Source organism: Alternaria metachromatica, assembly GCF_023757995.1.
Source record: "Alternaria metachromatica strain BMP 0045 chromosome Unknown scaffold_16, whole genome shotgun sequence".
Lineage (NCBI taxonomy): Eukaryota > Fungi > Ascomycota > Dothideomycetes > Pleosporales > Pleosporaceae > Alternaria > Alternaria metachromatica.
This window is the reverse complement of record NW_026055507.1, coordinates 599,266-627,241: the sequence shown is the minus strand read 5'-3', so window position 1 is coordinate 627,241 and position 27,976 is coordinate 599,266. Positions and strand designations below refer to the sequence as shown.

At 49.5% G+C, this 27,976-nt stretch overlaps 9 protein-coding genes across 9 annotated transcripts; 3 read left to right on the top strand and 6 right to left on the bottom strand.

Moving 5' to 3' along the window:
* Positions 1-2,390: 2,390 nt before the first annotated feature.
* On the top strand, positions 2,391-3,314 carry J4E83_006983 (uncharacterized protein; the record flags this gene model as incomplete). The annotated part of the gene is made up of 1 exon (XM_049333890.1): positions 2,391-3,314. The coding sequence occupies one exon, from the start codon at positions 2,391-2,393 to the stop codon at positions 3,312-3,314; it is 924 nt and encodes a 307-aa protein (XP_049187146.1).
* A 2,870-nt stretch (positions 3,315-6,184) lies between these two features.
* On the bottom strand, positions 6,185-7,888 carry J4E83_006982 (uncharacterized protein; the record flags this gene model as incomplete). The annotated part of the gene is made up of 1 exon (XM_049333889.1): positions 6,185-7,888. One exon carries the CDS (start codon positions 7,886-7,888, stop codon positions 6,185-6,187), a length of 1,704 nt encoding a protein of 567 aa, XP_049187145.1.
* Positions 7,889-9,174: 1,286 nt separating this feature from the next.
* Positions 9,175-10,437, bottom strand: J4E83_006981 (uncharacterized protein; the record flags this gene model as incomplete). The annotated part of the gene is made up of 1 exon (XM_049333888.1): positions 9,175-10,437. One exon carries the CDS (start codon positions 10,435-10,437, stop codon positions 9,175-9,177), a length of 1,263 nt encoding a protein of 420 aa, XP_049187144.1.
* Positions 10,438-13,949: 3,512 nt separating this feature from the next.
* On the bottom strand, positions 13,950-15,236 carry J4E83_006980 (uncharacterized protein; the record flags this gene model as incomplete). Its single annotated transcript, XM_049333887.1, has 1 exon — positions 13,950-15,236. The coding sequence occupies one exon, from the start codon at positions 15,234-15,236 to the stop codon at positions 13,950-13,952; it is 1,287 nt and encodes a 428-aa protein (XP_049187143.1).
* Positions 15,237-15,863: 627 nt separating this feature from the next.
* Positions 15,864-17,407, bottom strand: J4E83_006979 (uncharacterized protein; the record flags this gene model as incomplete). Its single annotated transcript, XM_049333886.1, has 2 exons — positions 15,864-17,045; positions 17,102-17,407. The coding sequence occupies 2 exons, from the start codon at positions 17,405-17,407 to the stop codon at positions 15,864-15,866; spliced, it is 1,488 nt and encodes a 495-aa protein (XP_049187142.1).
* A 685-nt stretch (positions 17,408-18,092) lies between these two features.
* Positions 18,093-19,244, top strand: J4E83_006978 (uncharacterized protein; the record flags this gene model as incomplete). Its single annotated transcript, XM_049333885.1, has 1 exon — positions 18,093-19,244. The coding sequence occupies one exon, from the start codon at positions 18,093-18,095 to the stop codon at positions 19,242-19,244; it is 1,152 nt and encodes a 383-aa protein (XP_049187141.1).
* Positions 19,245-19,633: 389 nt separating this feature from the next.
* On the bottom strand, positions 19,634-20,388 carry J4E83_006977 (uncharacterized protein; the record flags this gene model as incomplete). Its single annotated transcript, XM_049333884.1, has 2 exons — positions 19,634-20,117; positions 20,165-20,388. The coding sequence occupies 2 exons, from the start codon at positions 20,386-20,388 to the stop codon at positions 19,634-19,636; spliced, it is 708 nt and encodes a 235-aa protein (XP_049187140.1).
* A 768-nt stretch (positions 20,389-21,156) lies between these two features.
* Positions 21,157-22,143, bottom strand: J4E83_006976 (uncharacterized protein; the record flags this gene model as incomplete). Its single annotated transcript, XM_049333883.1, has 1 exon — positions 21,157-22,143. The coding sequence occupies one exon, from the start codon at positions 22,141-22,143 to the stop codon at positions 21,157-21,159; it is 987 nt and encodes a 328-aa protein (XP_049187139.1).
* Positions 22,144-26,661: 4,518 nt separating this feature from the next.
* On the top strand, positions 26,662-27,322 carry J4E83_006975 (uncharacterized protein; the record flags this gene model as incomplete). Its single annotated transcript, XM_049333882.1, has 2 exons — positions 26,662-26,683; positions 26,877-27,322. 2 exons carry the CDS (start codon positions 26,662-26,664, stop codon positions 27,320-27,322), a joined length of 468 nt encoding a protein of 155 aa, XP_049187138.1.
* Between the last annotated feature and the right edge of the window lie 654 nt (positions 27,323-27,976).

Genomic DNA, 27,976 nt, shown 5'->3' with positions numbered 1-27,976 from the left:
TCCATAGCAGGTCGGTACCACTCCACACTCCACTCCTCTTCCTCCTCTAAAACACATTGACATAGCGGGCTACCAAACCCTTCTATCATCTGTTTCACGCAGACTCCGTGGTTACAGTGGAGGGTACAGTGCGGTACTGGTGGCGGCACGCTCTTGCGGATGTTGAGGACGTCTTGGAAGGCGGGGAAGCGGTGGGTGTTTGTGTCTTCGTTTATGCCGGCGAAGAGGGGGGATGGTGGGGCGACGGGGAGGCGCAGGCTGTAGGAGGGGATCTTGATGCGGAGGTGTGAGCGTGGGGGTGGGGGTGGTGTTGGGGATGTGGATAGGAAGTCGTCGTCTGTGAACTTCATGATTGCGGGTGAAAGGGTGCTTGATGGATGTTTGCTTGGGAGAGGGAGTGAAATACAATGGTTTTGGTTGTCTGGAAAGGGACGTTGTGCGCATATGAAGTGTGTACAGAGCGCTGTGTTCTGGTTTGCTCGACCACGGGTTATGGCGGTGGATGCACACGGAAGCTTTCACTCCCTGATTGCTTGTGATGATACTGATCAGACGTACGAGATATCAAGTACACTAATTCCAGGTAAAATCGCAGCTCTCCTCGCTGTCACTGCTCTCTCCACTCTCGCTGCTTTCCTCACTCCCACAGCTCTCAAACTCCCACCAGGTCTTCTTTATGCTCTCTGTCCTCATCTCTCCATTCCACCACAACAACACCGCGACGACCATCTCCACAATCCCCTCCATTCTCTCAAACAGAACCTCCACTCCCCTACTCATCGTCCCCTTAATCCAAGACCTTCTCGCCAAGCCAAAGCACCCTTTCAACTTCCATGCTCTCTCCGCGGCATTATCCCTTCTTTCAACCTGGTTGCGGAAACACCACTCAGATACCCACCAGAAGATCTCCAGTCGCATCATTTCCGTTATTTCCTTGATCAGTTCCGCGATGGTGAGAGTGCGGGTTTGGTTCTCGATGGGAGATAGCGTGATTGAGAGGTAGTTGAGCAGTTTGGAGATGAGGATGTTGGCTGCGCGGGTGGCGGTGAGGTATTGCGAGGGGTAGAGTGTGGTGCTCCTCGTGAAGTGTTTGGATCCACGGAGATATTTCGCAACATCAAGATATCCCATGCTTCTCATCTTTTTGACTAGGGCGGTAGCGGAGTCTAGTTTCAGGGTGATCGTCTCGCCATGACCGGTAATCTCGTATGCTCTTTGGGCGGCCAGGATATCCTGGAGTCGAAGACGCGATATCCTTTCTTGTTTAGAATTGGTGTCTTCGAGGATGGGAAGTTGCCTGCAACATCTGCATGCTTTGGGCTCTATGTTGCGCTTCTGATTTTTGAAAATGATGTCGCGGCATATGCGACGCTCGCAGTGTCGAATGCAGTGGCCGATGTCATGATCATTGACTGTGACCTGATCATTATTCCGCTTCCACTCTTTCCAATCGCCGTCATCTTCTATGTATGCTGGAAATTGCTCCATCTCATGTGCTGGCGGCTGGTGGGTGAATGGGCATGGCGATGGGCTTCTCGCTCGGTAGAGAGTTCTTGGGACATTCGACCGGAGTGGACGGCCAGTTCGAACAGGCGTGCTGGATGCTTTGCGATATTTTCGAGCCAGATACGATGACGGTATGTATTGCGTATTGGAATCTTCGCCCAGGTGGTCTGGGTGCATGCAAAGTGTGTCGGCGACGTTTGCTAAAAGGTGAAAAAACATCTTGTTGGAGAAGATGTTGATGAGATGAGATGAGAAAATGGTGTTTGAATGAGAACAGAAGATTATTTTAAGTGCGATTTATATACTTACCAGATTCCATAATTCAATCTATGGTACAATAGGTACCTCTGACTCTACGCGACTATCCATTCTGAACTCTGGTCGACTGGACGAGAGCGGGCCCAGCCGACCAGCCAGAACTGTGCCGTTTAATGCTATAGCGAACGGCCATGTCACAATAATAATTTGTGCCATAGTTCTCAATGTATGCGATCTCTTTCTATCAACAAGCGACGAGCGTGTGGTCTTCTCTGCATTTGAAGTCAACCGCAAGCTGTGGTTAGTCATCGCGGCCTCGTGCAGGGCGCGCACACTGCGTAGACACCAAAATTGCGGTGTGATCTGGAAACGAAATATATAACTTGGCGCTGACTGTGGAGATTACATGAAGTCGAGAAGGTGTCGTTCCGTGAGTTTGGATGCACCGTGGCAGCGACGGGTGGATCACTAGTCTCTATCGGGGAAGGCTCCCTGTCGATCATGACGCAACGCGATTTCGCATCCCACCTCGCGTGGACTGATGCAAACCAGACAGCAGCCTTCCCACCTCCCACGATGCCACCGCTCTGAACCCGATTCCCTACCCCTCAATCGCATAATCCGAAATGGCGCTCCCCCTGAGCATCTTCCTCGGCGGCTGCGTCGTCGCCATCCCCGTCGTCACGGGCGTCGCGCAAGGTGTCGAGCACCAAAAGAAGCAGAACGAAGAAGCCGCCAACGAGTCGCGCATGTGGAAATTCAACTGCCTCGTAGCCTGCGACGACCCCGATCTGATCGCGAAAGAAGAAATCGACAACGGCATCCTCGTCGTGCGCCACGACAAAGTGTGGGTCGTGCCGAGGGACGCGGACAACAAGCCCATATGGCCGGATGGGGTAGATGGGGAAGGGAGGGAGCCTCTGCATGCATTTGCGGGCTTTTACATTGCATACCCTGATGAAGACAGAAGTCCACCGGAGAGGGGATTGGTTACCACTATCAGCGACGACCCGCCGATGCTGAACTGGGTTTACTGCGACAAGAAGACGTACGAGCTACGCTACTCGAACCGCACCGGCAGCATCATGCATCATGTGGGTGTCTGGGACTGGACCGAAGACGAGACGCACCTCACATTCGAAGGCTGGGAGGGCTTCATGGCCATCGATGAATGGGATGGCGCCGACGAAGACCCGGACACACCGTGGGGCAAGGAAGGGCTGCGCTGGGCCGTCTACTTTGACAAGGACGACAACGGGCTCAAAGGGAGGCACAAAGGGAGAGACATGTTTGAAATCAGCCTCAAGCGCAGGATCCAGAGCGCGGAAGAGCAGTTGAAGCAGAACGAAGCAGCCGAGAAGAAGATGCAAGTCAAGAGCAGGGGTGGTTTGAGTACGCAGTTCGCCGCGCCGCAGAAAGAGAGAGATAAGGAATGGGAAAAGAAGTTTGGCGAGAAGGCGAGGCTGGAGCTTGAGAAGAAGTTGGCGAAAGACCAGGAAGAAGGGCAGGGACCTGAGTGGGCCAGAGGCGATGTCGGGAAAGAAGAGTAAGATTGCGGATGAGACCACAGAAAGCTTCACGAGGACTGGCACTCTGATGCTGCTTCATGATACGCTTTACTAGAACGCTACCCAGCATCCCACGCATACGGAGGGTCATACAACGGTCGTCACCTTGTCACGATCCAGATTGCTGACTCCCACAACCCCTGTATGTGCGCTCGTACAGTCGCCACTGATGAGTGCACTGAGTCCTGAGTGACTAACGCCTTGCCTTTGGTGCTACCTTTCGACAGCTCGCGCGGTTCACTTTCGCATCCGAGGGTTGCGACTCATCGATGACACACACTCGGGGTAGTCACCTTGCCATGGCTCATGTTCATTCTAAGTATAAAGATGGCTCGGTGAATCTTCAATGCCCTCTTCTCTTGCAGTCCTACAAGAAGGGAAGTCTGCGTCAATCAAGCTACTCCATCCGAGACCTACCCGTTACGATCGATTCGAGATGTCCGACGACCCAGACTCTTTATCCGAAAACAGCAGCAAGAGCTTGCTTGGGATCGGCTGCTTGAGGCTGAGTCACCAAGTACAGCGCAAGACCAGGCCAGACGTTATCCCACCATAGCACTAGTCAAAGTGCTCTGGAGGGTTGAATGTTACCTGTGGGATGGAAAAAAGCATGTCTGCCACACTAGCAGGGAAACCGTCGCAGATGAATGCAAGAATGTCTTTGGCTGGAATGTCAAAAAGGTGTCGCAATGGACATACAAGTACACCAAAAGCATCGGAGATTCAGACTCACTGAAATGGATCGATCCCCCAGACCAGACAGCTGCCAGGTACGCGTGGACAGACTTTGAATACGATACCTTACGGAAATGGAGCAAATGCTACATTCAGACAGGGCGTAAGTTGACCGTTGTTGTAATAGCTCGGATATTCTTCCTCATATCGTACATAGTTTGGTGGGCAATGGAGCTGAGGAGGCCATTTGCAGGGGACAATAAAGACAAGGCTCTCAACACAGATGGTCCACTTTTACCCAGGGCTACAGCTAACGAGCTGTCGAAACGTATGGCCCACGCAGCTGTGAGACTCACGGATGCCGTGAAGGACTGGATCCGACTCAGCGCTGAGAATGGTCCCGAGAGCTAGCGTACTCGATGGATTAGCGGATGGTACGAACCGTTACTCGTGGCTCATGGATGAAAGGAATGAGGTTGTTGAGTACACGTGGTTCCAACTATATTACTATCTAGTTCTACGCAACTAAAATGTCAATTGGAAGACTACTCGCAAGATCCGGTTGCAATTAATGCAGCATCCAATCTCCTTTCTCCTTCTAGGGGCTTGGATTGTCATGATCTATAGAGCATGGTCGCCGATTCGGCTCATTTGGCATACAAGGTGGGCACTACCAGTCCTTTGACGCTTAGATACTCAGCTTACGAAAGCTTGTTATCATCACGGGTGCCCATGCGTACGCGACAGCTCCTTGGTCCTACACCAGCATACACTTTGACTCCTACCGACTCTACGTATGAGCTGAAGTAGTCATCGCTGATCAGCGCACTGGCTTCCAAGCGACCATCGTTGGGTGTTGGTGTCACGTCTTGACAGATTGCGCCGCCCTACATCGCACCTGAATTTATATCAGCCATTCAAGGTCCTCAAGTATGGGCTTGCAGCTTACGCGACGTCTACCCGCTCATAGATTTTCACGTCACACGCGCCTCTTCGGTCGCTCCGCGCTCACGTACCGTGTCGCAACAGTCAACTCTACGATGACACATTCACTGGTCTTTGAGTACTTCAAGAACGACATTGACTTCCATATGGTGAACACAGCTCTCTCAGCTAGTTGCTATTTGCTGGATAGTACGACTCACAGCAAACAAAGGCATTCCGGTCATGTTGAACGATGGCTCACACTTTTGGAGTATAAATCGGCGGTCCTTCGATCTTTCCCACGTCTATAATATTTCAAAGAACAATTTGACACTACTGAACCCTCCATGCCCAAGGTGCACGCTTTGCATCTTAATCAGAATGCCATTATCTGCAGAGTCTGAGAAGACTCTCACCCCAGGACAACAAGCTGCCTTTAAAAAGTTGGAAAACGCCGTCAAAAGCTGCCGGCCCACGAAACAAACGCGCGACGCGGTCGAGATGGCCAAGCTCCATCCGGATATTGCGATAGTGGAAAAGATGTGGAGGGTCCAATGTGTTATCTGGGATGGCAGGAAGATCGATGCCTGGACGAGCAGGAAAAGCATTGGGGACGCTTGCCGAGACGCGTTTGGGTGGGAGGTGACGGAAGAAGAAGACGATTGGTGGTACATATACACTATGAGTCTCGAGGACACACCTGAGACGGAACACTTCTTTGAGTGGATCTGCCCGCCAGACCCGATCCCGGCGTCTGTGGGGGTCAGAGACAGATGGGAAGATTGCTTCGTCCAGAAAGTGCGTGAGTGGCTCCTCTTTCCATACATCATTGCATCTATAGGCTGACATAATGAACAGTTTGGTGGTCAATCAAACTAAGGGAGCAGTTCATGGAGACTAATAAGACGGAGAAGCTCGACATGAGCTTGCTGCTAGATGAAAGCAGAGCAAAAGAAGACCTCCTACCAGCTCTAGGGGATGGGGACGGGAACCTGCCGCATGCAATAAGGGACTGGCTTGAGAGAAGCGCAAATCCGCGCGGGGCTGAGGTCGCTTGATGGAACTGGCGGACGATAAAGGGATGGCTATATCACAGTTTCGGGGCAGAGAAGAATTTTTTGGGCTACATCTGATGTGCATTCATTGTCTCATCTAATGCCAAGCCTCTCAATGCGAAGACTAGGTTCATACGAACCAGCTTCAACTACACCAGTATCCTACAGCTTCATTCTCTTCCACAACTAGGCCTGGGTTCATTGCCAGTAGGTCTGTTGATCATCAAAGCGTGGGCGCTGAACGGGTGCATATGGACCCATGCTGAGCTGCGCGTCTTCGGCATTGCGTTTCAACACTCGGTTGGGTCTAGGGATGGCAAATGGGTGTTGGTATGGAGTGTGCGGGTAGCCTTTGGTCATGTGCGGCATATAAGACGGCGACGGCGTCCAAGGCGTCACCGGCGATGGCTGCGTGCTTGGGGAATAGACTCCGTGCATCGATGGCGTTGGAGGCGGGGCGTAGGAGGCGGATGGCGAAAGCACGTTTGGTGAAACCATGTTCGACGAACGCATGCTCGGTGATAGCATCCCAGGCGAGGACAGAACGTGATGGAAGACAGGTTGAGGGCCATGATGGTAAGAGTTCCCAGTGACATGCTGATTGTTCTCGTACTGCCCTCCATTGTCGCCCGCGTACTGAGAGACGGTCTGGGTATTGTTCGATTGGAAGTCGCCGATGATACTCGCCCCAATGCCGGCAGGTGGCAGAGGCCCCGATGATTGCAGGCTCGTCGCGACATTTAGATGCAACTCTTCCTCAAGGTCGTTCGAAGGCAGGCTCATTGCGACACCTGACTCGAGTTCCTTATCACCGTCCGTGACTGAGGCTTGATCTTCCGGTGACGTCGTAGCCTTTTTCTCTTTCACCCTCGTTCGACCTTCTGCGATGTACTTCTGGCGATTTCCATTCTGTTCATTGTTCAGGATTGTGCCTGTAATTTTATCGGGAGCCGCACCCACAGTAGTTTCAAGATTCTCACCCTTGAGCAGCGAGAAGCAGCGACCCTTGGAAAGCCGTAAGAGCTCACAGAGACTATCTATACGCTCACCAAAAGTAAGGTTGCGGGATTTGTACATCGTCTGCAGTGGCGTCGTGTCGTAGATGGAGAACGATTTCGGGCCGAAGAAATGTAGTTTCTCAGCGGTGTCAACTAGCTGCCAGCACACCTTCTCCATCTGGTCTTCATAAATCGCCTTTTTGGCACCTGGAGTCAATCGTTTCGCAAATCGGTCCTTGTCTTGGTTGTCCGGGCAGGCAGAAGTGTCTTTCATTGCTGCTAGTAGCTCAGCGACGTGTCCAGCTCGGTCTTCGTCAGTAGTCGGAATAGTGCTGTCATTGGCAGGCGGCACCCAGTCGTTTTCGATATAGCGGTTAAGCATGCTATCCTTCGCTTCTGCCAGATTCCGAAACGAAAGTCCAAAAAACTTGGGTTGAACTAGAGCTATTGCAGTAGCTGGAGAGGGTGCCGATGGGCTGGGTGTCATGTAAGTGTAACAGGGGTCGAATGGCGAGTGTACGTCCACCAAATGTGTTGGCGTATTCGTAGCACTGACAGGCTCTATGGATAAATAACGAGGAGGTGGGGTGCCTGCATAATGCTGGGGTGAAGACTGCTCGAGCATCGGTTGGCTGTAGCCATTGAAGCCATTTTGATACTGACCATCGTCAAGTGCAGATAGAGGAACATCATTCGGCTGATAGTTCCCTATGCCATAATCTTGAATGCCAGGTTGAGCAATATACACAGGGTCGGCATTGGCAGACAGCATTGTGCCCTCGTTATCCATAGTTGTTGGGAATTGAGCTTCATAGAGGAGTTGCAGGTCTTGAGAGCTCATGTTGAGAATGTCGTCGATGTAGTCAGGAGAACTGTTATTGTCCTGGTAGTGGTCTTGAGACATAATGCCTTCGGTGAACAGGGTCGATGTGTCGAGGAGAGGTTGCGAGTATCACCCGGATTCCGATCGGTCGAGTTGAAAAGAGTGACTGGTTAAGAGCTTGGGAGGTTGTAAGCTGGTGATGGGTGGAAAGGGAAATCTCACACATGTTTTTAACCTGTCGAGGCGCTTCCGCTCAGTGAATCTCATCATCTTCGCAAGTTTGCTACCTGAAGCATCGCGATAGCACAGTTGGCTCGAGGGCTATGTTCGCCGATGTTTGCTTGCTGCCGAGAGAATCCATGAGGGAAAGTCTTGTACGCTGTGAGACTATGATGACTGCAAGTACAAGACTGATACCGACGTCGGCTAGAGTATATTCAAGCGATAGATATGGACTTTCCAAAGGCAGAATTAAAAACTGTCGTAAAGTATGTAAAAGAATAGCTCAATTGTTCTGCAAGAGCTTCTGTCACCCACTGGAACCGTGATAGCACTGATGCGCAAGTTTCACAAAAGGCGGCATAGTGAATGGGTCCTTCATTGGTTGCTGTCGATCAGTAGTTCGTTGACAGTGAATTGGGAACTCCCAAAACAGCAGTCGTGAAGCGCAATAAGCATCCTGAGGTACCAAGAGCGCCTTGGCAATGAGATCCATCACGGCGGAGGGCGGAGCGCGAATGCCTTGGTGGTAGAGAGCGGCGGGTGTTGCTGATGAAGTTCCGACGCGTCGACGGCGCGACTGAACGCGTCACAACCGCATTCGGACATTAGCGGCTTGGCTGACAACATTCTCCTCTTTACGGAAGCGACTCCTCACTGTCAGCACCTCACATCGCGTCACCGCGTCGACATCAAACTTATCCCATCTACGCCCCGTATGGTTGCGCATAGTTGGGATGATCATACGACAACCTCTGATCTCAGGTTCATCCACGCGCTTTGTCACAAAGAACCCCGCATCGGCCAGTACGCACGATCATCAGCACGGCAACTCATCATCAAGTCGAAGTCTGCAACCTTCAGGCAACTGCGAACGATCATACAAACAGATATGGAAGGCTTGGGTTCAGAACGCTAATTGTTGTTCCGCCTCACGCTGACCACCGCTATCCATGACGCTAATTCAGCTGGATGACTGACATTATACCACAAGTTGTCTACGAGTTCTTTAACTCGCACTGATGCCATTTTATTGCAAACATACCTCATCCACACGCGCGACTAACCGCTCTCCAACGAACCGCTATATCCTCGCTCTCGTCCGACGAAACGCCGACTTGCTCCGGCTTCGCCTCCAGTCGCTCTCATTACTGGCTAGTCCGATCATCGCCCTTCTCCATCTCGTCGCGTTCGTGCTCCCTCCACAGCTTCCCCAGCTGCTTCATAAAGTCGTCGTCGTAGTATGACCACGTCTCTGGTACCTTGGTGCTTTTCCACCCGAACACCTCGCGAGACCTCTGGTTCATAATGTTGTTGTACTCGACGGGGCGGTCGCTCTCTGGCAGTTTTGCAAGCTCCAATATCGGCAAGCCACCGATCTGGCATACAAGATGGATCGTCTTCTTAAAGAGCCTAGATGGTGCCGGCTGGTCGGGCTCCCATTGATCTTTTTCGTCTTCATGCAGGACTACATAGGACTGTTTGAGGACAGCGCTATCCACGCCAATTGCACTCATAACGTAACTTGTGATCGGCCCACGTCCACCATTCCTGTTTCTCCAATGCCAGAGCTTGATTTTAAAGGTAGATAACTCCACGACAGTCTGCGGTATCGCTAATGTGCTGCAATCGATACCTGTAGGGTCAAGTCCAATCGTATACGTATACTTATCGCCGACGCGGCGGGGGCGAGTAACAAGGTTCGTATACTTATCTTCCCAATGCAGAAATCGAGTCTGGATACCGTCGCATGTCAGACCCCGAAGGTAATCACCATGTCGCTTTACCATACCCGCGGTCTTATCCGCAGGCAGGTTCTGCAATACGTAACACTGCTTGTCGATAAAGGTAGTCTGCGGGAACAAAGAGTATGCCCTGTTCCAAGTGATAAAGTTTAATGTCGCGGTAGATGAAGCCGCGTGGAGCAATTTGCATAGAGGAGAATCCCTCGAATCCAAGACACAGACGGTCAACCCATCATACTCGGCCTGCGGCTTTCGGAATATGGTCAAGCCCGTCATGTTGTACTCATCAGCGATCCACCGTTCTTGCTCCAGGAAGTCGAATATTGGGGCACGGAGGTCCAAGGGCTTAACCTCTGAGTACTGTGTATAGATGTATAGTTCTTGCACGGGAGTTTGCAGCTCGTTAGCAATGAACTTGCGGGCAAAGTCACCGCCAATGATCGCGCCGGTGTTGGCTTGAACTTGTCTGAACGCCTTGGGATTCTCGAAGAAGGTTTTGAGCTTTGTCTCAATGTTCTGGTAGCATGAAGGCAGCCCGCTGCTGAGCGCAGTACGAACGCCTGGCGATACTTCAATTAATGTCGAGAACTCCTTCGGGCCGAGGTACGAAATGAGAGTCTCCTGCACCGGGGCTAGCGAAGACGAGAGGAGATGGGAAAGATCCATGGTGATTGCGCGGGTTGAGGGTGGGGGTTATCGTTGCGCTGCACCATAAATTAATTCGGAAGGCGCAGCGAAGAAGTACCCGCATAGAGGAACGCGCAGGCAGAAACGACAAGGGAATCACGTGTCGAATGTAAGCCTTCCAAGGTTGGCTTCAGTGTATCGCAACCATGGATCTCAGTGAAATCTCATCCTTTCAACCAAAGTACGCCACAATCATATGCTGCTGGTGGTGCCAGGAAGGAGCGATGGGAGATCAAAACTTCGCACTTGCACGGCGAGGGAAGGCTGCATTGCCGATGGATTCGGTTAAACCTGCCGACACGGAATTCATACACTCTTCCAACAAGCCAACTTCCTTCGACTATCGGAAGGTTTCCCCTGGCGCCTTGCATGTGGCAAAGTCTTCTGGTGAGCAGCCTCGCGGCATTGCTACGTGCGGAACTTACCTAGCAGCTTACGTGTGCTGCTCCTGCGAAACAATCTATTGGCTGGTTAATTCGCGATCGGGCAGTGTTCATTGTACCGAACCCAGGGGTACGGTTTGCGCAACGTCAACTTCACCCCAGAAATGCAGCAATAATGGTTTTCGTTGAAAGTATTGGGCTCGGTTGAGGACTCCCGAGTCATTAGGTCTGACGTCATGAGCCCGTGCTGCGATAAGACAATGCCCTGCGCCACCTATTACGAACTCTATGCGCACCAAGTACACATTGATTCGATGAGCAGCTCTTTGCTTGGCCCCACGAAGGATTCGTCCGCAATAATCTGCTTCCTCAATGCAGCATATGGTTACTTCCAAATGTACGATCTTCCTTCGACTTGTTCCATATTTGGTCCATATGGGCTGCGTTGGCGGCGATGCATGCATGCGTGAGTCAAGCAATAGATACATAATGGCCCACGACCATCCAGCAATCGCCTAACATGAGGTAGTGTCAAAATTTAAGATGTACTACTCTCCGAATACTCTCTTATCTTCCCTTACTTTCAGACTTTCATTGTCCTATAAGCGGCGTGCCAGATTCAGCGGCTGGCGTGGTGGGTTCGTTCTTGCCATTATCGGCTCATCACTAGTCCTTCTTTTCAACACCATATGCGCCATAGTGGCTGATGCAGCCGGTAACCCACAAGACGGTATTGCTACGATCTACACAGGAAAATGTGCTTTTGCATCGCGTTTAACAACAGGTCTTCAACTCCTCATCAATATACTGAGCAGCGCCTTGCTAGGTGCATCAAGTTATTGTTTACAACAGATTGGGGCACCTACGAGAGACGAAATTGACGAAGCCCATGGAAAAGGCAAGTGGCTGCACGTGGGAGTTTTGAGCCTGAGAAACCTACAAAATATCAGTAAGAGAAGGCAGGTTGTCTGGTTATCGCTTGCTATAAGTAGCATACCTCTGCATTTTCTGTGAGTACATTCCGCCATAATAGGCGGCTAGGAAACGTGTCGCATTCTACGAAAAATGTTTTACAGCGAGAGTCTACATCGTCTTAGAAACCGCATAGTTATCAACATTTGAAGGTACGTATACTGCAGAGTGCGTCACGAATCCTAGCCCCCCCTAGTGCCGCTTTAGATTTGCAGAGTAGACTTGCTAAATGAAGAAAGGTACAACTCGGTTATATTCCAGACAACAGCAACGAATGACATCGACTTTGTGTTTGCACACGAAGCTTTCCTCATCACGAGGGGAGGGTGGAAGCTCAAGGGCGGAAACCAGGTATACAGTTCCCACTTTCAAGCCTTACAGGACACACTTCTGGGCGAGCAATATTTGAATGCGTCTCGCTTTGAGAATATCTCTGCTACCGAGTGCTTTCACCGGTACCAGACAACCTTGTTAAAGGTCGGCAATGGCTTCGCCATTATACCGAAAGACTCATCAAGCGATTCCAACGACACCGGCTCTCTCGTAGATTTCTACATCAGCCCTGGAATGCTCACATTTGATAAAAGCTTTGTTAGCGAGGTCTCGTGTAAGTTTGTCTATGTATCCGAGCCTGCGTGTCACCTTATTAATCTCAATCATGTCCCACAGATTGCCTGAGTGAGATCTCACCTGAGCGGTGCCAAGTACAGCTCAGTCAGAGCATTATTTACATTGTCATTGCGTGCAATGTGTTGCACTTGGCGCTCATGTTCGTGGTGCTTAAGTGGATGAATTACGAAACCATTGTCACAGTGGGCGACGCTATCGACACATTCATCCGAATACCAGACACTACAACCAAAAGGTGCTGCTTGATGACTAACCGCAACATAAATCAGACGTGGAAGATATTGGGAACGCAACAAATCCAGCGATATCAACCCGGCAGACACGTCCGTTGGTATAGCGCCATCAGCGGCAAGCGCTGGCTCTTTTTGGTCGCTTCGTAAGATCACGCTCATATCATGCTTTTATGGAACATCATACCTGACACACTGCAGATACTCATCCGCAATCGCTTCCGGTATATACATGTACAGCCTCGCTGGCAGTCGCTCCAAGAATTGCAGGAATGACGACGGTGTTTGGGAAATCTGCCGGTGGAATGGCTTCGGAAACGTCGATTCTGGTTAGTTCACCTCAGAAGAGATACTCAGAACTTACTACATCAACCTGTTGTCTCCTGATGCAGAGAGCTAACTCGTGGCGGCATTAGGATTCATCCTTGATCCATATCCCGGTGTCAAATCTGTGATGCCCTACGTTCTTCTCGCCAACACGCCCCAAGCCATCGCATCGTTGCTGTATTACAGCTACAATGGCGTCTTCACAGGGATGCTAGCGAACCGCGAATGGGCAAGATACGCATACAAGCGAGCCGCACTCCGCGTTTCCGAACCCACGTCTACTCAACGCTCTACATACTTCCTCTCCCTGCCCTTCAGGTACAGCATACCCCTCATTATCTCCAGCATTTTGCTGCACTGGTTCATCTCTCAAACACTGTTCATGGTACGGATTGCTGTCTACAAAGATGGTGTACTGGTGACGACATTTCCGGGCCTAGATTTGTCATGTGATAATTGTTCGGTGACTAGTCTAGGGTTCTCAGACTCAGCGCTCATCGCGGCAATTGTTATGGGGTGTCTTATGGTCGTGGTCTGTCTGGCTATCGCCGGCCTTTGCAGATACCCGACGGGTATGCCACTCGGATGCACGAATACTGCGGTCATCAGTGCGGCGTGTCATGTAAGGCATACGGGTGGTAGAAAGGTTGAAGATTTGGACGATGTCGTCGAACGTCCTCTGCAATGGGGCGTCACAATCGAGGGTACCAAGGATCAAGTTGGACACTGTTCTTTTAGCGACAAAGCAGTTCAGAAACCGGTCAAGGGCTGCTTGTACGCTTGAAGAAGTCTATTAGATTACACCTATACAAACGCTGAACTTAATGTCATGTGCTTAACATCCAAGAAACATGCAGAACGCTGGAAAACCGCGCATATTCATTACAACCACAAAACCTTCATTGCGCTCAATGTATCCCACAGGCTAATGCTTCCCCCACTGTACCTTCTAAGCAGCGGCAGCAGGCTTCCTAGACTCCAACTTCCGCGGCGCCTTCTTCGCCGCACCCCCATTCCCACCACCACCTCCACCACTACCAGCACCAGCACCCTGCTGCCCCAATTTCCTCGGTTTTCTCTTCGGCTTCTCCGCAGCAGCCGGTGCGTTATTCTCTTTGTTATCACTGAACGACACCCTTTTCGGCTGAGCAGACCCGTTCGCAGATTTGTTCGCCGTGGATTGAGATTTCTGTGATGAAGGCTTGGCTGGTGTTTTTTGTGTGTTTGGGGTCTGCTTTTGTTGCGAGGGCGGGGTGGATTGCGTTGATGATTGGGGGTTTGCGGGGCCGCGGGTTGTGGGTGGGCGTTGGGATCGGGGTTTGGGTGCTTCCTTCGCTGGTTCGTCCGACTGGGGCTTATCTTGCTTTGGCGGTTGTGTGCCGTTTGTTTTCGGCTGCGATGATTTTGACTGAGGAGCTTTCTTGGCCTGAGGCTTAGACTGTTGTTTGGATTGACTCGGTGCTTGTTGGGCTTGCTTTTGAGGTTGTTGTTTGGCTTGTGATGAGCCTTGCTGTTGAGCTTGCTGCTGACCTCCGCCTCCCCAAGGGTTCATCGCAGCCCCCATTCCAGCAATTCCAGCCCCCGCGGTCTTGACTGCTGACGGCATGCTCGGCCTCCAAGCAGTCATGTCTTTCGCGGACTGCGACCATGTCTGCGGCATCATATCCGGTGCGTCATTCTTCATCTGTTCCAGCTCTTCTTTAGATGGTGCCTGCGTGTCCTTGGTTTGCATAACCATCTTCTCCAAAGCCTTCTTCTGCGATGGCGTCGATTTGACATCTGGGAGGAAGTCGCCAACGACACCCTGAACGCCCTGACTTGCCATCTGTCCAAGATCCCACATTGGGCCGCTCATCGCGCCATAAACTGATCCAATGCCACCTCCCAGCAGCCCAGTCACTGTTGATACTGTGCCGCCAACGAGCGCGCCGGTCAGCTTTCCAATGGTGACACCTGGCTGCACTCCCAATCCGGCACCAGCGGCGAGACCTTGGAAAGCACCAGACTGTGTATATTTTGCCGCCTTTCCGAATGACTCTGCTTCAATTTCTTTATTAATCGCCTTCGCTAGAATTTCTTCTCTTGCTTTCGCGTCGCCCGCTCCATGCGCAGCTTGCCTCAACTCCCACGCCTTCTGTCCCGCCTGGAGCGCCATACTGGCCGAGACACCTGCATTCTGTTTGATCTCATGTTCGGGGACGTTGCACTGTCCGCCGCCAACGTGAACTTCTCCCATGTCTTGATTCGTTGAATTCGCAGGCTTCGATTTCGATTTTGTTGTGTTTGTTTTAGTTATTTCCTCCTGATGCAATCCGCCGATGTTATTGAAGGTCTAGACAGGAGGCTGGTTTGACGGGTCAACGCTAGTATGACAGCTCAAGTGCGAATACGCTACGTCATGCACGATCGACGAGATCGCCGTGGTTACACGTGTGTGGCCAGCCGACAACCTGTTTTGACCACAGGAACGCGAGACGTAGTTTCTACAACATGTAGGGTTATCCCTTCTGCGTTCGGCGCGACTCTTCAGTAACAAGACCGATGGCTGTCACTGGTGGTTGTAAGTCGCTGCGCCAGTGTGTCATGACGTCAGCGGCCCGGCGCCAGGGTCTTTCATCTACCAAATTCCTGTCTGCAGTACGCTATGAACGCGCCGCGTTGTTAACAGCGACTCACACACCCAATCTGTTGGTTCAGCCTTCAGTAGTTTGACGCGTGCTGCGGTGTCGTACATGTCACCCGGATGTCAAATCAGTCGCCCAAAACTCACCCTCACGAGTTTCGCCACCAAGAAAGATGCACTTTTTGATTGGCCATGATCGAGTCGATCCAGCATACCATGATTCTACTCCTGCAAAAGACACTACGCTTTCTTCGTCGCGTCGCCGATAGAACCAGCACTCTTTGCACCTCCCTTCAGCTCCTTATTCGTTGCCTGTATCAACACTCTCCGGTAGCTTGTCAAAGCCGGCGTGCCATCATCCGTGACCTCAAGTATGAGATGAAGCAATTGACCTTGTGCAACCGGCTTCTTGCTCAGGAACTCGACCGCGCATTTTTCCGGAGGAGGAAGCCTTACCTCGACCTTCCTGCCCTCATCATCCAGCTTCTTGATCACAAGTTGCGCAACCTCACTATAAACCAACCACTGCGTCGCTGTGGGTTCCCGATAATGCCACCACTTGAATGTGAGCTTTCCGCCATCAGGGTCGTACGTAGCGGACGCATCAAGTGTGACTTTTGATCCGGCCTCAGCGGTGATTTGGACAGGCGCCAAGCCTTTGAAGCCGCTGATGTTGATCACGGGATGGTGGTTTGCTTTTGTGAAGTCGGGCTCCATGCTCCACTTGATGCGCGCGGCAAAGTCGTTCTGGAAAGCGTCGCGCCAGCGCCAGATAGTCGCGTGGTTGGATGTATACGTCCTGTCGCCAACTTTGACTCTATCCACTACATCACTATAGTGATTGCTGTTCAGGCCTTCGGTGCTGATATCAGTTCGCCCGTATCGACCACCCCAAGATCCGTAGTTGGGGCAGTCAGGTACACCCAGACCATTTTGAATGAGGTAGAGGAATGTTGGGGTGTCTCCTTCCGGGATGTAGAGATAGTCAGGGTAGGCCTTTCCGAGTGGCCCGATCTGAATGTTCTCCTTGATCCAGCTCTTCTCCATCTTGGTGAAATCTGGGCCACCCTCATCGAAGCCGTAGTACTTGTCGCCGGAAATGCCGGTCCATGCTGCCAGACCATACTGATTCCAGCCGTGAATTGAAGCAATGTAGAATACGTCGGGGAAGTTGTTGCGGATCCATGCACCCGTATCATCTTGGTCGGAAATAGCATAGACGCGTAGACGTGATAGTAAGCGCTTGGAATCTTCAGGTTCGAAGTCGTCGTCTACTTTGAGCAGTGCTGAGGCGAGTGTGTTTGTTCCGCCCCAGCAAAGAATCCATAATGGCTGGGTGGATGGTGCGACGATTCGATCGTATAGCAGCTGTCCGCCTGGAGACAGTGGAGTGTCTGTGCCAACGGCTGACATTCCGTAAGTCTAGATACTGTCAGCGCTACCCACGTGACGTGCTGCGTCTAGCGAATGGAGATTACCTCGGCGCCCTTGCGAATCAACCCACGCAAATGTTGTGCCGTTGGATACTGCCAGTTCGGGTGTACATGCTTGTTCAAATTGTCCACGGCGTCGGCGTATGCGTTGATAATCTTCCCCATGTCTTCCGGGTGCACGTTGTTCTTCATCCACGTGCTTGTGCAAGCTACCAGACCCTCCGTCTCAAACTCATTGGAATACAGAAGGTATCGACATAGCGACTCAGCATCATCCGGTTCATTCGAGATGTCCGACAAGATGAAAACGCGGGGCTTCTGCGAGTATGTTTGGAGTTTTTCGGTAGCCATTCTGATGAGCCGGATTGTTGGCGTGCTGAGAGTCAATGAACATGCAAAAAGCAAGAGAAAGCTGTCTTTTGACGCTGTTGGGCTTTTGAGGTTATCCGATGCTACACCAAACACCCGAAGTTGTGCCACGGCGTCCGAGGTGGGGCTTTGAGCAACGGTGCGGTGTCCTTAGGCACCTCCTTCCGTCTGGAGGAAAGCCGGCTATTCTTGCCATCCGTGCGTCTCCACCTGAGGATACCCCTCACCATCTCTTGTACGAAGACGCTGCTGTTTGCAACTGTATCGTCGTTACCCCGGATTCCAGCATGATATCCAAAATGCGAGATAGCCGTTGCCACGCCGCCTTAGTGCATGGAGGCTCAGCCGCCTGCGCCACATGCGACTAGACCGCATTGGTTGGTAGCTCAGCCTTGCTCCTTATGACGTCTGGAATCTGCCCCGCTTCAACACCACCAGCCACCGTGAGGACAGCAGTTTGGTTCATAATCAGGCGCCCAATAGCCTAAGTCAAGGCCATACATTCGTGCCGTCAGGCCGACTGCCAAGCAGTACAACCATGATTTCTTGCCGTAAGGAGTCGGTTAGGTAGGCTGTGCTTCGCTGCTTCCTAGATATATAGTATCAGGCTACCTCCGATCGCATTCGCATCACCACTCACAAACTACCATTATAGTACCTTCCTACCATGTCAATCCACAACAAGATCCAGCAGGCAGCGCAGAGGAATGAGGAGCTTCTTCGTGGCCTCGAGGACACAGATTCGGCGCCCTCACAGCTCAAGCAACAGAACGCCTACATCGCTGATCTCGACGCGCAAATCAACAACATCAGGAAGCGCGTCAACGACCTGAAGCAGAAAACAGCCAGCGAGCTGAAAGACCACGAAAAGTACCGCGACTCGCACTTCCGCCGCTTCGCCCACAAGGCCAGCGGAAAGAAGGAGAAGTTCGCCGAGAAAGCCGCCAAAGAAGAAAAAGAATACTTCGACGCAATCCAAGAGCAAAAGAGCGCTGAAGACGAACTCGCCTACGCGAAACAACTCCGCGCCGAAGCCGAGACGCGCAAGAACGAAATCGCGTCGCAAGCCCAACGCCACACCGCGCTCCAAGCCGACCTCGACGCGCTCTACAACTCCATCTTCGCAGGCCACACGCCCGAATTCCCCGACGAAGACCGCAAAGAAGATGCCTGCAACGTAGCGCACGCGCACGTCCAAGACCTGACCCAGCGCCTCGAGCGCGAGCGCCACATCCTCTTCCTCCTCGGGCAGACGTCTGTCAAGCTGTCTGCCGCCCGCGAACACCTCGACGGCGCATACGGGATGTCGCAATACGACATGTTCGGCGGCGGCACAATGGCCAGCATGCAGAAGCGGAACTACCTCGAGCGCGCCGAGAGCTCCATCCAACAAGTGCGCATGCTACAGCAGCAGGTCAAGCAGGTCGCGCCTGAGATACCGGGGCTGGGTCAACTCAACATCGCGATGGGTAGTATATGGAGCGACGTGGTGTTTGACAACATCTTCTCCGATATGCAGATGCACGATCAGGTCAAGCAGTCTATCGCGCAGGTCGACCGCGCGGGGAATAAATGTGGGGAGATTATCAGACAGCGTGAGGCGCAGGAGAAGGGTCTGCAGGGCGAGGTGGATCAGGCAAAGGCGAAGCTACAACATGCGCGGTTGCAACTGCAGCAGGCGCGTGAAGAGGCGTTTAGGAGGGTGCTGGGCGGACAGCAGCAGAATGTAGGTACGGGAGGATTTGCCCCGCCTGCTGGTGAGGCTCCGCCGCCGGAGTATACAGCGCCGGCGGGTCCTCCTCCTGGATATTCGGCTTGAGCCGTGAGGTAGTGATGCATGTGGCTTGCTGATACGGATGGGGCTTGTGTTCGGCCCGTATATCCTCTGTATTCTATGCTGTGGGGCTCGGCGTGACTTTAGTTCTAGTAGCGGTCGATAGAGACTGTTTATACGAATGAAAATGGTTCGTAATGGCATTTGGACTCCGGCAATTGTTTTGACTTGGTTGAAGATAAGCTCGCTTGGTTTCCGGAAGGTGAACCGATACGGAGGCTGCAACGTTGAGGGGGGTTGGTGGCAGACGGCTTATGAGATGAATGATAGTTTCTTGTTCTAGCACTACATTGGTGAACAAGGCATATGGTGGTTTCAACTGAACAGATATCATGATGAGATGCTATGTCATGTACTGCTATCTACACCACCCCTCAAATAAAAGCCTCGTCGAGGTAGTTTCCAAAGTTGCTGTCACGGAAAGACGGCGTCGCACTTCCGAAATCCGTGTTCTCAATCGCACTCCTCGCCGCCGCCGTCATGCTGTCCCACGCAATCAACGGCTGCTCTCCACCCTGGGTAGTCGTCTCAATCAACTGATGGTTAACCGGGAAAATAGACCTATATCCAATCCTTGGCCTGGTACCAGTGAGACTGGGGTTGGTAACCTTGTCGTAATCGCCGTGAGCAGAGATGGCGACGCCGCGGATAGTAGCGGTAGTGGACTGAGCGGACAGCCAGACGACGATGTTTTCCCAGTCGTGGCGGTGGCCGAGACCAGGGCCGGGACTGTCTTTGGGCATGTACCATGAGTACATAATGGCGTAGGCGCCGTTGTGGGCGGTGGCGCGGGCGTAGACTTGGCCGGGCGAGGAACTGCACCCGCTGTTTGAGGCGCCGGTGGGTTGGAGGCCGCCGCTGGAGGGTGTTAGAAGAATTCACTTTCTGGGTACGGGTTGACTTACCCGGTGTCACCTGCGGCGTTGACGGCAGGGAAGGGGACACAGCCATTCTCAACCTTGAGGTAGGGCTTGTATTTCAGCATGAGCTGTCCTACTATGCCAGATGGGACGGTCTCCGGGAAGCCAACGACGGCATCATGAGCGATGACAGCACGGCTTTGGAGGTTGACGGGGGAGGCGAGGACAACGCTCGCGGCGGCAAGGAGCTGGACGGCAATGTTGAACATCTTGACTCTTGCTGAAAGCGAATGAAGGAGGAATGAACGGCGAGGTGTGTCAAGCGAGTGACAATGTCTTTGAACCTGCAGACTGGCTTGATGTTCAAAAGATGGTGGCAGCGGTGGTTTTATACGAAGTCTTCGGCGTGTTCAGTATCGTGCGGCTCTTCCCGATATCGTGCTCACTGAGTCCTCAAGTCTCTCTCAATCCCAATGGGGAAGTTCACGATATAGACTAGCAAAAGCGCGATACGAGCAGAACCGTGGGAAGCACACAAACAGCGCACATGCCCTGATATACCACCACCAATTGGCCGTTTATCCAGCTCCCTTGGACGCATAACAACGTTTCCGACGTTGTCGCTGGGGTACCTGCAGCACATCGGCGTCCGGCACGGGACGATTCAGACGTTGCATATTCTACGCCCGGAGCAAACATGCGTGAAAGGCAACGCAGGATGTCGATCGACTAGATTGGGAACCACGACGGTTGCATGCCGGCGAATAAGGAGAAAGCGCGTGGCTGATCGCGTCCGGGCCATTGGTGCTTGGCCGAGACTAGGCCGAGTCCGCATCAGGCAGGTGCAGGGGAGGTGAATGTGACATGCTGCAGTCTGGAGAAACAAGACGAGAAATGCATTAGATTCGTGGATTCAGGCTGGTGGGCTGCCGAACGTGAGGAATTGGTGGTGAGTGATTGGACGTACCTGCAGTCACGGGGACAAAAGGCATGATCTCGGGTATCGAAGATTAGATTGTATCTCGCAATACAGTCAATCATCCGAACTGCCTCCAGACAGTATTGCGCCGGTCTTTTGGTGGTGTCTCCGGGCCTGGCATTAGCTCGCGCAGCAGGTCGTTGATGTCGAGGCCTCGCTCTTGACAGTCGTGCCATTGCCGTGGGTAGCCCAGGCTGACCTCTTCAAAGCGCGTGTTGTCTATCCAGTCTGTTCGCCTGATGTGCAGATGGCCAGAGACGACGACCTTTGCGTTGTACTTGTTGTGCCAGTCCTCGGTCTTCTTTGTGCCGCACCAGAGGGAGAACCGCTCGACTCGGAACAGCTTCACGAGGTCTTCGCGCAGCGGCCAGTGGCCTACTATGATCAAGGGGATATCTGGGTGTGATGCGACAGCGGCGGCTAGCTTCTTCTCCGTCTTCTCGAGAAGTGCATTGCACCATTCAATGCGCGACGAGTAGGGGTCGGGATGCAGAAGGTGCTCGTCGGTCGCTTCTATGTCTTTCTCTCGCGCCCACTCCAGCGCATCTTCTAGCTTCACGTGGCTAGGCCGGAAGCTGTAGTCGTATAGCGTGAAGATGGGCGCAATGAGACATGGACCTCCCTCACCCTCCCACAGCGTGTATGGATCTTCCGGTGTGATTATACCGTACTCGCGCGCAATCGCAACACACTCCATGTACTTCGCCTCGCCCCTCGCGCCATGCTCTTTCTCCGAGGGCAGCGTATACAGCTCGTGATTGCCTGGCACCCAGAACACTTGCCGGAAGCATTCCTTGACCTTGGTGAAGGCGAGCCGGCAGTGCTCCGCCGACTCGCCAACATCTCCACACAGTATGAGGTCATCGTGCGGGTGCGGCAGGAGCTTCTCGAGCGCGTCGCGATTGCCCTTGAAGGAGAGGTGGATGTCGCTGATGCCCCAGAGGCGGCTCTCTGGGGGCGTCTCGGCGGAGGGCGGGGAGCTCGGCGGGGTTGATGTGGTGTCTGCGGCGGCTGCGGCTTCGGCGGCGGCGAGAAGAGGGTCCATGGTGGCGGCGACGGTTGACTGCACAGTAGCGACGCGCCGTGACAGAGGTTATATAGTGACAATGTCTCAAACGGACGTGTTGCAAAAAACTAACTACATCATAGTTCTTTCTCCGACGCGTGTGCGCCGTTTCGACAGGCTATTATTATCAATTCGCACAGACTAGTAAGACGTCAAGCTCGTAAGCTCTTGTGTTAACAATTATTAAGCAGAAATCTAAATCTTAAGTAGTAATACTTGTAGCTTAAAGAGCTACTAATCTTAAAGAGGTAAGAACTATTACTAGTACTCTAAAAAACGTATAACTAAATCTTTTACTTACTTTTAGAAGTATAGCGTTAAGTAAGCTAAGGCTTAGAGCTTTAGTGCTGCTACTTCTAAGGTAGTTAAAGCTTTTAAATCTTTTAAGCTTATAAAGTAGCTATTCTAATACCTTATAAAGAGATTATAATACTAAATACTTTATAAGAGAACTTTATAAGAGAATTATAATCTAATTATATACGCTTATTACTAATAGAGTAATATATTCTAAAGCTTTATAGTTAGAATATATATACTAAAATCTTAGTAAAAGCGCGCTTCTTTTATTTTATAAGTTACTACTTTTAGAAATCTAAAGATATATTAAAGACGTAAGTAGCTTAAATCTAATACTAAACGCTACGCTAATACTTACGTTAAATAATTTATAAGTCTTCTTAGCGTTTATAAGAATAAAACTAATCTCTTACTAGTTATATTACTTTACTACTTTACTAATACTTAACTAAATTATTTTCTTATCTACTTACTTTAATTACTTTTTTCTAAATTACGTTACTATTATATATTTACTATAAGCTATTTTACGTTTACTAAAAGAGAAACTATTAAAAAAGCTATTCTTAAAGCTATTTTAGTAGCTATAAAATAAGATATTATTTATAATATAATATCTAATATTTTAAGCGCTGTAAGAAGTGTTTTAAAATATATAAAGAGCTACTTTACTAACACTATTAAAGGCTTTAAAGCTCTTATTACTACTATTATCTTATAAATATATTTACTTAAAGTAAGGCTATTAATTTTCTTTTTTACTAGTCTTGCTATTAAAGAACTTACTACTAATATGTATAAGTTCTTTTACTACTCTAAGCTTATTATTAATATTAATTAGAGCTATTCTATTACTATAAATACGCTAGAAGCTTATGCTATTTATATTTATATATTTATATATAGACTAGTGCTAACTATAGAACTAGGCCTTTCTAAACTTATTTCTAATACTATAAAGTTATAGATTAGAGCTTTAAATAGAATTATTAGCTATTTTAATAGTATATTAAATAATAATAAGAAGAAGTTTATAGATAGTCTCTTAAGTATTACTATACTTAAGTAGATAGCTGCTATAATAGCTATAAAGCTTCGCAGTTAAGAATAGGTAGTTATTATTATTAGGTACTATCTACCTAGAAAGTTAATGCAGCGTTATATTATAGTTAATAGTTAATAGTTAATAAAGAATAAATATAGCTAGTTCTATTAGTAGTATAGCTATTACTATATATTATATTATTTCTAGTTATTTCTAGTTATAGTATAAACTAGAAAGTTATATAGGTAAGTGTAAAATAAGTCTATAAGCTAAAACAACTATATTACTATAGTAATATATACTAAATTAATATTAAAATTATTTAGTAGTTCTAAAAGAGACTAGCTTAAAGTTTTTTAACGTCTTTTAATATCTTTTAATATTATTTTACTATAAAGATAATACTAAATTAGGCTTAAGGCACTATTATATTAATAATACTTCTCTTTTTAAGAGAACCTAATTAAATAGGTATATATAGATTTTAGAAGTTATAAGTTACTTATTTACTTTATATTACTATAGTACTATAAAATAAAATAGAAAAACTAAAGTATATATTATACTCTAAGTTAGAAAAAAGTAATATAAAATAGTTACTACTACTATATCTTTATTACTTATATAACGTATATACTATAGTAAACTTTATTATTACTACTACTTTTTTAAACTTAAGTATTTAAATTAGCTACTATAGCTTTATAGTACTTAAAAGTATTTTTTATAAAAGCTTTTACTTTATAAAAACTACTATAAGTAAGTTTACTTTACTAGTAAAAAGTTTTTTTTTTTTTATTATTACTTTTTTTCTTAATATATAAATATAAAATATAAAAGAGTATCTTCTTATTTTTAGCTAAATCTATAGTATATTATAGTATTAGTATTAAAAATATAGCTAATATTTATCTTAGAATTAATAATTACTAAAAAAACTTTCTTAGCTACTAAAAAGGCTACTATAAATAGCTTTTTTTAATAACTTTAGATACTTAGTTATACGCTATTACTAGTAAAATAAATATTTTTTAGAGTAAATACTAACTTTATAAATAAGCTATAATAAAAATAATTTAATACTATGCTAGTAGGCTACTATATAAAGCTTACTAACTTTAAGAAAGATTAAAAAGTTATAAAATAGCTAGCTAAAGTAAATAGAATATATTATAGAGCATATAATTATATAGGTAATAATAGCCGCAGGTAAGACATAAGGGGTTAAGCTCGTATTAGGAAAGAGCAGGTCATTTACCAAGTCTCACCTATTCGCTGAAACTGTCTTCATCCAACATACGTATAGCAGCTATGTGTCGTCGCGAAACCGGGTCCCCGCGGTCTACCGGTTGATGTTGGAAGACTGACGATGTCTAGGTACGCTGGCTTTAGAGTTTCACTACGGCGAGGCTGACATGGTCACTGCATTTGATGGAAGGAACTACGCAACCGAATTGTGAACACCGCCGATACTTCAAAGCATCGCGCGCAATAATAGATCCAGAATCTCGATATGCTAACTCGTAGCTTGTAGCCGCATCGCCTAACCACCGACGTTGTTCCCGTCGCTCGCGACCACTCCCTCCGCTTCATGTTCGCATTCTGCTGTCTTCTGACCTTCATCCTGGACCCAAACCTCGTCGCGACTCTCCCATGCATCATTCAAATCCGCCAGAATCTCCTCGTCGTAGAATGTCCATGTGACTGGGAGCGTGAACCCCTCACGCGTGAACCTATCTCGCACGTGCATAGCTTTACATTCTCCTCTTTCAAATTCGTAATATGCCGACGGACGCTCTGCTTCCGGAATCTTCTCCAGCTCAAGTTTCGTCAAGCGATCCAACTTTTTGAGAATAGCATCGCATTTCTTATTCATTATCGAAGGGCCAGTACCTGGTGGTATCAGGTACCGATACTTGAGGACTGCATGGCTGAGGTTCTCGTATAGCAGATCATATCTCGGATACTCCTTGGGGCCCAACGACTCCCTCCTATGTGTGAATATGTACGGTGCAGAACTTCGTCGGAGCTCGAAAGTCGAAGATTCATAGATGGTATCAGGCTGCTCAGGCGCCGAGACGCCCGTAGTGTCGAGATCAAGTATCCAGGTCCGCGAATCCCCCATCCGGCGGGTTATACAACTTGGTCCATCCGTTTCCACGTGCAGTATTCCGTCAGCCCAGTACCACGACCCTAGCCCTTCCCACGACTCTGGACTTCCAATCCTTTGTACAAGGACTACGTACTGCCAAAGGTATTTGTCTTCGCACATCGTCAGATGACACTTCTCTTTGATGAAGGTCTCGTAAGGGAATATTGTATATGCTTTGTTCCATGTTATGAAGCGCGCCTCATGGGTTGCTTGACGGGTAATCATATGTACTTCTAGTTGGTTGAAGTTCCAGATGCGAAGGTCCACGCGCCTCCATTTCCCGTCAACACCACACTTTTTTGTACAGTAAAGGCCCTCATTCAGGTCCGGTTCCTGTGGATGTCGATCATAGTGCAAAAAACCTTCAGAACCCAGGTAATCAACTAGCGGCGCCATGCGGGTGGGTTCAACCCATACACTCAAATGCGTACACTCGAATTTCGAGCGCGCAATGAAGCTTAAGCGGCCATCAGTGGTGAACTCCTGGCTGTAATCATCCAGAAGAGCGCCGCATTCTCCTTGGACGGACCGAAATTCCCGAGGGTCTTTGAAGAAATGCCGGAGTTTGTAGTTGATGTTGTAGTCAGAAGCTACAAGCGTCGGCCACAAAGAGCCGAAGGCCTTGCAGGTACAGGTAAGCCTTGCGATGGCACCCGGATTGAGATGATCGAGGAGAACGCGTTGGATGGGCGCATACCGAGGACTGAGCAGGTCGATGAGGGAAATCATAGTTGTTAGATGGTCGGTGATGTAAGAATATGCTTATGAGTAGATATAGAGTGAGAGAATCAGGAGAGGGGGGGCGCCCATGATGTTAAATAGGCTTTTGGTATTGATTTCTAAAGAAGAAATCACCTGCGTGATAATCAATAACGCCGTCAGCTTTTATGTTTAGTTAACATTCGATCACGTAACTAAAAACGCAGTGTCGTGTCACAAGCAATTCGCTGTTGCTGTAGTGCTGCTACAATCGCACTTTCCTCTTTTAGTCGGATTCTTCATGACCGTAGTCGGTGTGGCAGGTGCGTCCACGGTTTGGGCGGGTATCCTCATCTGCGTCTCCTCGTCAACACTTGCGGTGAAGGTGAGAGTGAACTCTCGATTCTCTAGCGTCTTGAGTAAAGTGCTTGAGCCTAACAAGACTTCACTCTCCAGATTCCTTTCAAACAGCTACCACGTCTTTCTCCAATACCTAGGTATCTTCCATCATTCAAGACTACATACCATCACCGTCATCGCCATCATCGTCATCACCCTCAACAATGACGTCCCCACCCTCCGCAATGCAAACCCGCGCCGAGAACGCCGAAGCGCGCGAGCGCTACCTCAAAACCAACCTCATCCGCTCTCAGCGAGAGCTCGCGCAAGCGAACAAGAAGAACGAAGACCTCGCTGCGAAGCTGGAAGCGGCGGAGAAAGAGCTTGCAGAGTACAAGCAAGTTGAGACCGATCGCGAGAACGAGCGGAAGAAGGTCGAGGATGACAGCGAGCAGTTGATGGAAGCTCAAGCAGAGAGATTAAGAGAAGCTAAGGCAGCGGGGGGTGGTTGGAGGGAACAAGCGCAAGCAGTCTACGGTGATACCCCTGCCGCACCCGCACCGAGCCTGCAGGAACAAGCGGCGGCATGGCAAGCCTGGTTCGAGGCGGAGTCGAAGAAGTGATTGTATACGCCCAGGTGGTTTCGCGTTCATTATCCTGTGCAGTAGTCTAGACCATCTTTTTCTAATAATTTCAAGTGTGTAACTGCCATCACGAACTACCCTCTAGCATTGCCTCATCGTCTCGTGGCTTATATCTCGCTGTGTACAGGGTAACATCTCACGATGTCGCCGATGACAGGCTATACGCTCGGAACTCGGGATCCTTGATTGTACGTTACAGTGATCATTGACCTGATTGGGTGTTCCTTCCTTTCCAGGACGTGTGAACAGCGGATATGGAGTATTGTCTAATTGTGGAAACCACGACTAGCACCGCTCTCATTACTTCTATATCAGATCGTATTGCGAAGCTATGCATACGCGGGGTAATAATATACGATGATTACTGACCCCCTATGCTCGTTGGATAAAGTAAGTTGATGCCTACGTAGATCTAATAATGCAGTGCCTAAGATATAATAAAGCGATATTTGCAGCAAAGTGGCCTTGCCCTAACTCTCGGACTCTCTACAACTCCCTGTCTTCGTTGAACTGTAGTCTCTTACACGCAGTAAACCTCATTAACCGAGCCGATATCGAGAGGATCGCACCTTCGATTCGCTGAGCATCTACATCTTCGCCATGTTAGCAAGACGACAACTCCAATCACGCAAT